This window comes from Dreissena polymorpha, chromosome 14 (assembly GCF_020536995.1).
Source record: "Dreissena polymorpha isolate Duluth1 chromosome 14, UMN_Dpol_1.0, whole genome shotgun sequence".
NCBI classification, from domain to species: Eukaryota; Metazoa; Mollusca; class Bivalvia; order Myida; family Dreissenidae; genus Dreissena; species Dreissena polymorpha.
Window position 1 is genome coordinate 3,521,905 of NC_068368.1, and position 14,087 is coordinate 3,535,991.

The 14,087-nt window shown below is 36.7% G+C and overlaps 2 protein-coding genes and 1 long non-coding RNA gene across 3 annotated transcripts; 2 read left to right on the forward strand and 1 right to left on the reverse strand.

Moving 5' to 3' along the window:
• Positions 1 to 6,403: 6,403 nt before the first annotated feature.
• Positions 6,404 to 7,278, forward strand: LOC127856967 (chymotrypsin-like elastase family member 1). The gene is made up of 3 exons (XM_052393175.1): positions 6,404 to 6,484; positions 6,783 to 6,960; positions 7,194 to 7,278. Exons 1-3 carry the CDS (start codon positions 6,436 to 6,438, stop codon positions 7,207 to 7,209), a joined length of 243 nt encoding a protein of 80 aa, XP_052249135.1. The 5' UTR covers positions 6,404 to 6,435; the 3' UTR covers positions 7,210 to 7,278.
• Positions 7,279 to 7,854: 576 nt separating this feature from the next.
• Positions 7,855 to 13,272, forward strand: LOC127858493 (chymotrypsin-like serine proteinase; the record flags this gene model as incomplete). The annotated part of the gene is made up of 3 exons (XM_052395680.1): positions 7,855 to 7,939; positions 12,772 to 12,920; positions 13,047 to 13,272. Coding segments are annotated over 3 exons (393 nt in total), but the record flags the coding sequence as incomplete, so codon positions are not given.
• On the reverse strand, positions 8,116 to 10,603 carry LOC127858893 (uncharacterized). Its single transcript, XR_008039179.1, has 3 exons — positions 10,517 to 10,603; positions 9,681 to 9,809; positions 8,116 to 8,205 (listed from the first exon to the last, which is right to left on the reverse strand). It is a non-coding gene; the product is annotated as an uncharacterized LOC127858893 (long non-coding RNA).
• Positions 13,273 to 14,087: the final 815 nt, after the last annotated feature.

The following is a 14,087-nucleotide window of genomic DNA, read 5'->3' on the forward strand; positions in this document are numbered from 1 at the left end:
ATCGTCAAAAAAATGCCATATTTGACAATTATTAATGGAAAATTGTGAGGAAATAATAGGATAAATAGAATATTATGTTAGTTTTGGATAAATATCAAGTTTATTGTGCTCGGCACGAACTATGTTAGCGCTCTGCAAGCCTCGCGCTATATCGGTTCTAAGCCTCGCATGATAAACTTGATCTTTATCCAAAACTCACATAATATTCTCTATATTTACAAGGTTACGCGATCAGGATGTGCATACGGAATATGTTATTACAATAGGGCATGATATAACACTGTATTTGTTGTTGTTTAATTAATATTTTCGTTGTTACTTATAAGAATTTTCTAGTTTTATAATGATGCGATTTAAAACAATCTTTCAAATGTTATAAACCATGTGTGATTGTTTTGCGTAAAACATTTGGCGATGTGAAGCAATAATAATATTATATGACATGTAATATGTTACTTTGATTCATGGAAATGAATTAATCATTTATCACATTGTGGATCATCATTATGCTGATTGAATAATAAGCGCGGCAATCTGCGTCGATACAATTCGTAGTTGTGACGTTGCCGTAAAAAGCAACGTTAAACGACATCAAAATTGGAAAAAAGTGGGCATCTTTGTTTCGGGCTGGAGATAACGTCTTTTGAACAAATACATGCATTGAGGATATTTTGAAAAGATGACTCTCTGAACTTTATGTTGATAGGAGGTTGAAAATAATATGGATAAAGGCAAATAACGACCCTAAACGTCCCTTTTCCTTCAATGAAACTTTATGTGAAGCTTCAATATCAACAGAAGATGTGCATATTATCAGCAGGTTATGGTCGGATGATTTTTCACAGAGTTATGGCCCTTTGAAATTTTCTATAAACTGTACATATGGTGCAATTCTTGTCCGGGCTATTTCTCCCCAACTACTGACTGAAATACAATGAAGCTTTATAAGAAGCTTAACTACCTTGAGGAGATGCGCATGTTATTAGTGGGTTTTTTGTAAGATGATTTATTTAGAGAGTTATGGCCTTTTGAAATTTTCTAGTTGCTGAACCATCCAACGAATTATTTTGTCCAAAGTTATGCCCCTCAAGACGTTCCCTTTTAGTTAAACTCTTTAACAATGTATATAAACTGTGAAAAAGGCATTACATAAAAAGAAAATTTGTTGGATTTGGTGGATTATCGATTTTAATTCACTCGAGATCATACAAAAAATACATTTCAGCTCGTGGCTGCGCCACTCGTGAAAATATTATTTTCTATGATCGCTCGTGAATAAAAATGGATAATCCACCGAATCCAACAAATATCCTCTATGTTAACTTTTGTTGATTTAATATTGTAAATTAGATTTTAAGAACTTAAAAGATATTTTGTCATATACATGGGCCGAGTGTCGGTATGATCTATGGCCGAAATCTTTCACACACAAAAAATAAAGAAAAAAAAATGTTACATTCCCCCTAAGCTTAAAAATCAATGCACCCTATACTTTTTTAATTTTAATGAAATGGATATTTCTAATAGGAATATAGCGAAACAAAAGCTTTTGTTTGTGATAAGGCCTACAACTTATTTATGCATGATGGCAATATAACAGAACTTAATAAAATGAGCAATATATTACGGCAATGTGTAGCGCGCAAGAACCTACCATCCAAAGTCAAGGTCACAATTAATGTCTGAAGGTCTTATTGTGCCAGGAATATGGCTTCTTTATGCATTAAAGTAATTTAGGAGAATATGACACATTATTAAAGTAATTTAGGAGAAGATGACACATTTATTGGTCTCCATAGTAAGACAAAACACTTTTAATATCCCCAGTTTCAAGGTCCGAGTCAAAGTTTAAAATTTAAAATTCTTTAAATATAGTAAACTTTTGTGCATATTTGGTGTCCGCACAATAACTTCACACTCCCTTTTATGATTCTGAAATAACTTAGCAAATATAGTTACCAACATCTGATGACATTGTGTGCCCAACAAGCAGTGTTCCATATAAAAGTTTAATGCCACACGTGGAGTTAAAGGAACCTTTTAACAGATTTTCGCATGTATTAAAGTCTTCATTAACTACCAGCGCCCCGAGGTCGCCTGCGACTACAACGCGGGCCTACAGTCGCTGCTGGTAGGTTTGTATTTCCGGGATCATCCCTACCAAATTAACATGTGCAGTGATCTCATGAATGCTTAGCGGTTTAACCTACTGAGAAGAAGAGGATAACAGTTTTAAAAATTGACCCTATCTGCTTGCAAAGGCCTATAGCGATTAGTAAAAAATGGTTTGACAATTATCTTGAAAAAGGGCTTGACAATTTTATTGAGTAATGGCATTACTCAATAAAATTGTCAAGCCCTTTTTCAAGATAATTGTCAAACCATTTTTTACTTACGATATAGCATTATGGTTTAATAACAAGAACGCAAGGTCACTGTATGCATTTTGAATCAAATCGGTGAACAGTTGGGGGTTGACTGCAGTAAAGGTTCAGTCACTTTTCTGAATGTGGGCGTCGCAAGAGCATGTATTGTGTTAAATTGTAAATCATTTGACATATTATTTATGTTTGCGATCGCAAATACTGTCAACTTGCGATTAATAAAATGCTTTGCGAAATACGCTACATGCAAGCACATAGCCATTCTTTAAACGTGTACCGATCTGAACAAAAAGGGTGTTCTCTGATGTATAGACAAGTCGTTGTTGACGATATACATTTGAGATATATGGCAAACAGATCATTTTCAGTTTGGGTCTTGTCCGATTTATTCAGAAATACACACATCAGGATAGGGTAATGTAGATACATATCGATATAGCGTAATATTTATTATAATATTTTAACTATTATTGTCATTAGCTGTTATCAATTGAATATCAAACCAGCGATTTCAAATATGAATAGGTATCTGATTAATAATGAGTAAATGCATATTAGTATTAATGTTGTATTAATATTGTATAATACATACATAATTGAGCCGTGCTCTGTGAAAAGGGGGTTTAATGCATTTGCGTAAAATGGTTTCCCAGATTAGTTATCTTGTGCCGTCCGCACAGGCTAATTTGAGTCGACACTTTCCGCTTGTATGATATTTTTCGTTTAAAGAAAATCTCTTCTCAGCAAAAATTCAATTTATGCGGAAAGTGTCGTCCCTGATTAGCGAACTGCTCAGGCTAATCTGGGACGACAGTTTACGCAAGTGTATTTAACCCCCTTTTCACAGAGCGCGGCCCATATACAATCTTTATCATGGCACAGACAGACTTACTCAACTCGCTGTTTCAGGTCTTATCAACAGATAAGTCCTCCGGGCATAGAAGCATCAACCGAGAGATCACAGAACACAGACCTTCTTTACTATACAGATTTTTATCAAACACATGTTTTTTAAGCAATAAACAACTTAAGCAGATCTTAGTGTGTTGTTGTTGTTGACTGTTTTCTAGCAAGCCGCACAAATATATTGCTCTACGGGTATTGATCAAAATTATCCGTGTGTCAGTTACCCAATAAGAAAAACAAGAAGTCGTACAAAGCAGGCTCAAAAATAATTTAAAGCATTGCGTTCATAAATACCATATACCGATGTTGACCTGCCACCACCGCCATACACGCGTGGCAGAATAAATTTGAACACGTGCCTGGAGCGCATGTAGTGGACAAAAGGATTGATAAATAGTGTGGCACGCCACATTTTCATCTTCAATCGTGTGATCACAATCAATAGCCTTCATTGTGCGTTTACATAAATTCGTTCTCAATAAGATATAAGATATAAAGATATAATGCGGCTAAAAATTGTTCTGAAAAAAAAACAACTTCCCGTCATAAGTCATAACTGTTTGATGTTATTTATTTGTATTGACGATCGTAAAAAAATATTCAAATGAACGAAATATATCTTTAAAAAGATATTTCTTGTTTACGGATGGTCCAATTTTATTTCGAACGTCGTTACAAGTTCATGTGAACAACTAAACTACAATTACTTCTTATAACAAATATGCAGCAGGTATATCCACTTAAACCGTGAGATTGTTAGAAGACGGTCACACATGGAAGCGAACATGTATGGTGTATTGATTATTCAAACTGTCCTAAAGCGTGTCTCTTCATGAAAATAGATCATTTGTTAAATAATCGGCAAGGGAATTACACTGTGTACGTTTTGTAGAATCAGAAAGGAAACCTCTCTTGCATCAATCATGTCGATTACAATATGTTTAAATATTATTCAAATTGCGATATATTATTGTCAACGTCAGAAGGCATACACGTCGGTCAAGAATAATAAGTGAATCATCATCATCATCAACATCATCATTGATCCCTTGACCGGTTTGGCTGTTGGGTGGAAATGAAGGACTTGTTATTTCCTTTCATTTGGCTAAAAGGGACCTTTTCATGTTTTGGTAAATTGACAAAATTAAAAAAAATGTTTCAAATTCGCAAATGTTCGTTGTAGTTAAAATATGTTTGAGGAAACAGTAATATTGAACATTAAATATGCTCTTAAATATCCATTATAGGCATTTTTTGACGATTTAAAAACATGAAAATTTTAAGGCGTTGCAAAGCGAAACGATTGAATACTTTTGAGAGTTCTGTTGTTGCTTATATAAAGTATAAAATACATCACTCATTGTATGGACACGTATTGCCGATTGGTCTGAGCGTTAGACGTTTACTCCAGGGGCCAGTGGTTCGAGCCCAGTTGAGTGCTACCTTTTTCTTTTTTTAATGTTATTCTTGTTTTTTTTCTACTGGAGCTTTTTAGATCCAATGTTTACATTTGTCAATATAAAGCATTTAATGACAAACTTCATTTCATGCCAAAATCTGTGAAAATTTCCTTTTAAGACAATCTTGGCACGAATAGTTTCTAATAAATTTAAAATGCATTGAAGCTTACCTCTCTTGTGTCATGGCCTCAATGAAAGTTTGTATAAACGATTTTAATGTCAACATTTCATTTTTGTAATCTTAAACCAACAAATGAATCGCAACAAAAATGATAGATATAACATAGCTGCATCAATACAATTCATTACGAACCACTTGAGGCCGATGCCGACACGTTTAAAGTTTGCCCATGTCGTATGAACGAAGCGACACAAACGGGGATCCTCGAATAGAGTACATGTTTTGTGTACATGAATGTGTTAAGGACTGTACAAAATAATATTTGAAATATTTTTAAGTTGTAATTTGGTCGATGGCCGGTACTACTTCATCTGAACTTTTATTTTAGTTTTGTATTGATCAAAGTTATGTCAAGTCTTTTTTTATTTAATAATGTATATACTTCCTTTAAACTTGTGCAAAACGTTCACGAACGAGACTGTTGGCAAAAAGGTAACATTTCAGGCGGAACTTTTCTATTCTAACTTATGGAGTTAAGGAGTGCCTGTGAAATATTGTCAAGCTATAAATAGGTAACATTTCAGGCGGAACTTTTCTATTCTAACTTATGGAGTTAAGGAGTGCCTGTGAAATATTGTCGAGCTATAAATAGGTAACATTTCAGGCGGAACTTTTCTATTCTAACTTATGGAGTTAAGGAGTGCCTGTGGAATATTGTCGAGCTATTCTAACTTATGGAGTTAAGGAGTGCCTGTGAAATATTGTCGAGCTATAAATAGGTAACATTTCAGGCGGAACTTTTCTATTCTAACTTATGGAGTTAAGGAGTGCCTGTGAAATATTGTCGAGCTATAAATAGGTAACATTTCAGGCGGAACTTTTCTATTCTAACTTATGGAGTTAAGGAGTGCCTGTGAAATATTGTCGAGCTATTCTAACTTATGGAGTTAAGGAGTGCCTGTGGAAAAACATGAAAAAGAAAACATCTTGATCAGTTGTCCAAAAGGGTCATCGTAAAGAACAGAAACAATTATTCACATGCGCTTTGGCTTTAGTACAAGTTACTGACCATTTATTGACCATATAAACAAGATTAATTCGTCTTGTCAAGCGTGGTTTCGAGCATCTGGAAATCATGGTTATTTAGTACTGTTTCTTAATTGAATGACCACTGTTATTGCCATAAAGGGAGCCATAAAGTGACGAGTATAACGATACAATTATCACTAAACCCATTCATGTCTAGCGTCCTGAAAAAAGGATATTGCAAACAGCGTAGACCCAGATGAGACGCCGCATGGTGCGGCGTCTTATCTGGGTCTGCGCTGTTTGTTTAAAGAAATTTCAGTAAGTAATATTCTAAATATAGAAATACATATACTAGACATCCCTAATTTTGGAAATAAATTGATCCATTTTAGAAGGATGGGAGAGTCCACTAGACATAAATGGGTTAACATTAAGGCTTGCGCTATGCTATGTCCCCGTCCTATATAAGGGGTAGAGAAACGCCAGCCTAACCAGTGCTTCTGACAGAATACTTGCTTTGAGACACAGCATCATCATGGTTGGGTATCTTCTTGCTTTCGTCTTCCTTATTGCTTCGGCAAATGGTATGTTATTTGGTGTTTCATTTTATTGGACATGAAAATATATAAACAGAGGAAGTGACTGTAAAATACTTCTACTTAGTCTATTGTATTGTACTGAACATATAATATATATTGACAAACAATTCACATGCATTTAATCATTTAGTATACAATTATTATCAAGTTTTAAGGTTAAAACCTATTTTCAAGTATAATGCAAGTTTTGGGGATATTTTCTTAATCGCACTGATGTTAAATCAATTAATTACTCACTATCTATTAACTGGAAATAAAATCATTACGGTTTGTGTGAATGTAGGAGATACGATTTCCCGGATCATCAACGGAAGTCCGACGACCATTGCGTCCCATCCGCACCAGATTTCGCTGCAAAGGTACACAACCTCCAGTGGAGGTTACTGGTACCACACTTGTGGAGGGTCCATCGTCAGGAGCAAATGGGTTGTGACCGCTGCACACTGTGTGGAAGGCTCCAGGTTGGTTAGACAAGGTTGTCTCATATATAAGTTGACTAACTGCTGCAGCTGCAGAATGAGCATCGTTTTCTTTCTCTTTTTCATCAAGAAAATGTAATGTTTCCACAGTATTTAACAACCAAGCCTATGTTTTGAGTGAACACTTTACAACACCGTCAAAAACATTTTCAATCGAAAAATGTTAAACCCGAAAGATATAACACGTTTTATAGTTTCTAAAAAAACTATTTCAGTGCGTCTACTCTCTAAGTAGTCTTGACCAACGGATTCTTGTCAGACCCCAACAGGAAATCATACGCCGTCAGACGGGTTATCATGGTAAGATATGTTATTTAAATAATTAAAAACAGGTTCAATAAAATAAAGTATTACATCGCGTCATACTAATCAATATCGCACACAGTTTTGACAGTGCCAGGATTAATGTATAATGTTGCAAATATATTCTTAAATAAACAAGTCATAAAGATATAAACTATTCATAAGAGAGGAGCTCTTCCTAAACGGGGCATATTGCATGTGCGTAAAGTATCGTCCCAGATTAGCCTTTGCAGTCCGCACATGCTATTCAGGGACGACTCTTTTCGCTATTATTATATTATTTATTAAAAAGGAGACTTTTCTCCTCGAAAATCTAGGTAAGGCGGAATGTGTTGCCCCCTCTTAGCCTGTGCAGTCCACAGAGGCTAAGCAAGGACAACACTTTGTACATGCATTAAACCCCGTTGTATCTGAGCGCGACTCATATCTTTGTTGTTTATTTAACGACTAGGTTTTTGGTTTTGACAGCGATCAATTTATATTCCATAACCTACTATATCACCCGAACTACAACGTGGGGAGCGGTGCCTATTCCCACGATATTGCCCTTCTAGAGCTGACCTCTGACGCTGACTTGTCGGGAACCAACTGGCAACTACGGGCGAGAACTTTGATCGCCAAACATGTGAGATCAGTGGATGGGGACATACAGTCACCGGTAATAACATATTTAACTATGCCACTAGTGCACACTTACGTCGGAGACGCTGACTGAATATTTCAAAGTAGAATTACATCCCCCATCCGATGACACGTCTAAAGTCTGCCAATTGCCAACAGTATTACGTGCCTAACCGAAATTATCATGCAAATTAGTCGCGTTAGAGTAATGTTTAGGTGGCAATATACAGTTTTTTTAGTCTCGGCCAATCTCATACACAAGCAGGAGTTAACCACTGTCCGAAACCTGGTCACCTCGCATATCTGAAAATAAACCAAGCACATTTCCAGAATGGTTGAGGGTGTGCCATCTGAAAAATCAGTAACATTCAAATCAAATGAGTTGGGGCAAAATGCTTTAGTATTGATTATTTCAAATAAAAACAACAAAATTATGTGTGTTTCCGAGCCTTTTTAAGCCAGTTTCAACAACAAACTGCCACTTTCCTGCGGAAGCAAGGTGCCTGGAGACCATGTTTTTACATTGGTAACTTACCAAGTACTAAACAGCAATGGAGAAAATTGGGGGTCAAAGGATTAGATTTTTTGTTATAGTTCAATGTCCGTACGCCCTTTCAAATTTCCAACAGAAACACTGACCGGAGCCAGCATTACACCTGTTTTCGAATTGCATTAATTCTACTTCCTGTATGCAGCTATAGTTACAATACCTATGTTTTGGTCATTTACAAACATCCAAGAACAATCACCACAACTCAAACCTGACATTCATTATTATTTAGACACTCAAAATGGTGCTTACTTGAGCATTGTTCTCTTTATTTTGAAATTTCTCCCTTGCCAATGCGCATTGGTGGCTAAAAAGTGTGGTGTGCAGCCTTAAGGGCCAGCATAGTCTTAGAAACTGCTGAAAATGACTTGTTTTCTTAAAATTTGGACAAAAACAAGCAAATATAATACATTTGTAACCAATTCTGAAGGCTTGTCTGTTATTTATAAAGCGTTTAATCCAACCCCTGTTTTCTCTTTTTTTCTATGCCATTTTCGTGTTACTGTAGAAGTCATGGTAATGAAAAGCTACCTCACAGAAACATATTGCAACAATAAATTGAAGTCTTAATCACATTGAAATGATAAATGGTAGTGCGGGTGACTAGGTAAGCCTCTAAATCATAACTTTATTACAGAAGCAACACAAAAGAACACAGTTTTGGGCCAATAAATACTTTATGTTGCTAATTTTTTTACATCACTCCCAATAAATGCACATGTTTTTGCTTAGAATAATAAAAATATAAATTAATTGCATGCTTAGCATGAACTTGAAAGGCAAGTTAGGCATTTGGACCTTTAATCTGCTGTAAAAACACAACATTAAAGGCCCCAGTGTACTAATCCCTTAAACAAACACATGCAAGGGAGGTAACCCAATCATAGCATAAATAACTGGGGCTGACATATTGAGGAAATACCCCTGCGATAACACTAACAACTGCCTAAAAATTGACATCTGACATAAATATCAGCCCAAATATCTTGGAAACAGAAAATTAAAACTTCTAGTAAGCTCAGATCATTGCAAAAAGGCATACAATAAAGTGAGGCATTTACCAGAGTCACTTCTTCACATTTATTTCTTATTTACATATAAATAACATCAGTTGAATTGCGCACAATGGCCAAAAGTAATTCAAGGCGCAGTTAAAGATTAAATAAAGCACGCAAGGCATTTTGGTTTAGACCAGGAAACACATTCCGACAAACAGGCCAAAATTTACCTAGTCCCACTGAAGATATCGCTGTTCCATCAGTACCTGCAACGGAGCGTCTTTCTGCTGAAGAGGCTATTGACGTACTTCACGCTTCTTCTTCAGGGACTACCTTGCCTTACAAGCTACGACCAAAAGCTGAAATAAAAGACATTCCAGACTGCACGAGTGTTGATGAGAATGTCATTGTCAATATGCAGTGCTTAAGAAACATTATACAACAGGTACATCAGCAAAACTGCAAGAATTCACTGGTTTCCGTGAGTGTTGTGCACCGACGTGGACTAGCTATTTCTATTTGTGCGGAATGCAGGGGCTGCCATTATAAGTCAACACCTATGGAGCTATCAAATACAATAAAGAAACCTAGGGGGCCAGGTGCTGGTGTCCTAAATGAAATGATTTTGCTGCCAGTGATGAAATCCAAAATTGGGATGGCTGATGTGTCACTGGTGTTGTCATGCTTGAACATCAAGCCTCCAAGTGACTCACTTATGCAAAAGAAAATGAACTTGATGTCTGACAAGGCAACAACAGTCAACGAAGACGAAATGTGTAATAACCAGCATTATGTCAGTCGCATTCTAACACTGTCAGGAAAAGACAACTCTGCTGATGTACAGGTTGACACATCGTTTTCATGCAGACCGCAAGGTGGTGCGGAAAAAGCAAAGCAGAGTTTTGCTCCTCTTATCGAGCACAATTCGTCAAAGAAATTTGTCCTGGCAGCATCAATTTCCAGCAAATTTTGCAAGAAAAAAGCCTGCACACATGATAATTGCTCCAAAACACTGGCTACAGACCAATCGATATCGTCAACCGAACGAAGTTCCCTACACACTAACCTGAACAGTGTCCTGAAGCGACGCGTTTTGAATATTCGATCTGTGACGACAGACGCAAGCAGTCAAGTGGCGAAAGCTCTGAGAGACTACAATACAGAGAATAAAACAAACATGAAACATTACCATTGTTTTATTCACAAACTCAGAACTTTGGAGAAAAAAATCAGGAATATCAACTTAAATTCAAAACTTAAGGCTGCGCAAAACAAGACACTTTTCCTGAAATCACTTGCAAGTGGAATTCGTACCCGTGCCCGCATGGAGCTGACAAACCTTAAATCCATAAGAAGTAATGATGCCGAGTTCATTGAGCGTAGCACAAAAGCTCTTGAAAACATAGTTCCCTGTTTCGGTGACTCACATGTTGCATGCTCTAAGCAATCGACTGTCTGCCAACATCATTTTGTGCACTACGGAAAGTACAGTGTTAAACATCTACCCTACGGACAACACCTTACCCTGTCAAAAGATGATCAAACTACTCTTAAAGATGCCATCATGAACACGTTCAACACAGAAACTTTAAGATCAGTTAAAGAACTCTACAGCACAAATCAATGCGAAAGCATGCACTCGACAATTTTCAATTACGCTCCAAAGTTTACATGCTGGACGCGAAACTTCTCAGGACTATGCCACTCAGCAACACATTCGCGAACACTGGGTCGAGGACGGGCTACATTAATACTAGCAAGGGCTGTTGGCATTAATGTGAAGAAAAACTCACAAATGTACATGAATTTGAATCGAATCGACCAAAAAAGCCAGTATCATTCCAGGCGAAAGAAGTCGCAAGCATACAAACAATCTCGATACTTCCTACGGAAAAGAGTATCAAATCGACCGCTGTTACAGGAGTCCCTGTACTCGTGTGAGCCGTCCACTTCAAGCCAGGACCATTCATATGGCATTACATACTAAATGTGTTATTAAATGCCTTTGCATTTGCCGGGAACAATGTTAACAAGATGTTTATGTGCCAGGGAACAATGTTAACAAGATTGTAATGTGCAATAGGCCCTAAACAGTAGTAAATGCTGCAGAACGGCCATTTTTACTCATTATTTTGATTGTATTCTTATATTGTTTGCTGTATTTTTGACAGTATATGAAAATAAAGTTATTCTTCACCACAGAGTAGTAAATTTTCCAACCCGGCTACATATTTAACACATACTTTTATACAGAGCTGTTCGAGAATTGCAGATATCGGTAAACATGATTTCGAATTACCTCCCTTGATTTACAATCAGTATTGGGCATACAATGGTGCTATGGGGCAAAAACTCTGTTTAGAAACAAAACCTTAGGGATAAATAATTAAGCAAAAGCATATTTCATGGGTGTTTGATCATTTTCATAATTTGATGTTTTACCTTAAGGTGGCAATATACAGTTTTTTTAGTCTCGGCCAATCTCATACACAAGCAGGAGTTAACCACTGTCCGAAACCTGGTCACCTCGCATATCTGAAAATAAACCAAGCACATTTCCAGAATGGTTGAGGGTGTGCCATCTGAAAAATCAGTAACATTCAAATCAAATAAGTTGGGGCAAAATGCTTTAGTATTGATTATTTCAAATAAAAACAACAAAATTATGTGTGTTTCCGAGCCTTTTTAAGCCAGTTTCAACAACAAACTGCCACTTTCCTGCGGAAGCAAGGTGCCTGGAGACCATGTTTTTACATTGGTAACTTACCAAGTACTAAACAGCAATGGAGAAAATTGGGGGTCAAAGGATTAGATTTTTTGTTATAGTTCAATGTCCGTACGCCCTTTCAAATTTCCAACAGAAACACTGACCGGAGCCAGCATTACACCTGTTTTCGAATTGCATTAATTCTACTTCCTGTATGCAGCTATAGTTACAATACCTATGTTTTGGTCATTTACAAACATCCAAGAACAATCACCACAACTCAAACCTGACATTCATTATTATTTAGACACTCAAAATGGTGCTTACTTGAGCATTGTTCTCTTTATTTTGAAATTTCTCCCTTGCCAATGCGCATTGGTGGCTAAAAAGTGTGGTGTGCAGCCTTAGTCCCGCCCACTGTGAGAACTACTTTTTGTGGTTGTGGAATGTCGCTTATATCAATACAAGCAAACAAGCCTCGCCATTTTCTACGCAATATCGGCCTCGTCTGACATCACATGATATAATAAGTCACCAAGCATATATTTTCTATATCATTTTTTGTTTCCCACCGATTTTATACCATGGTCCAACATACCGACTTTTTATTGTAGGCACTCAGCCGAACAAACAGATTCCTGATCAGCTACAGGAGACAGACGGTGTCATCATGACGAACAGCGAGTGCACGTCATCCTGGGGCACCAATTACGCTGCAAGTGTTCACATCTGCATCGATAACAGGAACACTGGAACATGTCAGGTACATTTGTTTAAAAACCGTTAACACACAATTACTTATGTTCGGATGAGTACTAGTCATTTATCATAAGGAAATTGTGTTATTAGTTAAACATTATGTTCTAGTTGTTTCTAAAATTGATTGCAGGGTGACAGTGGTGGCCCGACAGTGTGCTTCCGTGGCTCAACCCCCGTGCTGGCTGGTGTGACCTCCTGGGGCGTGTCTGGGTGTGGCACCACGTACCCCAGCGTGTACGCCAGAGTGTCCACGTACAGGTCGTGGCTCGACACGACCATGGGCATTTAAATCGGCCGGCGAATGGCTTTGTTTGAAACTTTGCAAAGCTATCAATAAAACAAATGCATCCATATAACGTCGTGTTTTTGTTCTAACATTATTAAACGTAGCAAAAAATAACGGTAAACATACTAGAGAATATTGTAAAGTTATTCTGGTTTGGCGGTGAAAATGTATTTAGAAACCAAGTTACTTAAAATAAAAATAAAATAAATAAACAAAACAAAACTTTGCTACTTATTCTATATATAAAACAATGTTTTCGTAATATTGGTCATAATTTAAAGAATTCAGATAATTTATACCGAGCTTATATTGAAGGAGTATTACTACGACGAAAGAGCCACCACTTCGTTGAAAATTGGCAGTGCTCTGTGAAAAGGGGGTTTAATGCAGTCCGCACTTGCTAATCAGGGTCGACACTTTCCGCTTTTATTATACATTCGTTCAAAGAAAGTCTCTTCTCAGCGGAAATTGCAAAGGCTAATCTGGGACGACACTTTACGCGCAACCATTCAACCCCTTTATTCACAGAGCATGGACCATTCGTTTTGAAATAAACAGAGGTAAAGTAGTGTGTGTTTAAGGTTATGATTGTGCATCATTATAACAGATCCATTTAAACAATAAGCGCTCAACCGAACGAGTCTAATTCCATTCGATTTAAAATGTCAAACATATAGCTTTGGAATTTTACTGATCATCTTAATCGTTTAATCTATTTAAGTTTAATGTAAAAATAACCGCTTCACAAACTTATTATCGTTTATTAGAATACTTAAGAAAGTTTAGATGTTTCTGATTATTTCCAAGTGAAGTTTAGTTTGTAGCGTATCAATTGAATATGGTAATTTAATAATATGTTAAAAATTTTCAATAGTTATTTCTAAG

Bases quoted from the DNA above. Each gene is read 5' to 3' on its own strand.
- LOC127856967 (XM_052393175.1), top strand. From the start codon at position 6,436: ATGGTTGGGTATCTTCTTGCTTTCGTCTTCCTTATTGCTTCGGCAAAT. The intron at 6,485-6,782 runs GTATGTTATTTG...GTGTGAATGTAG, and splicing joins CCTTATTGCTTCGGCAAATG to GAGATACGATTTCCCGGATC.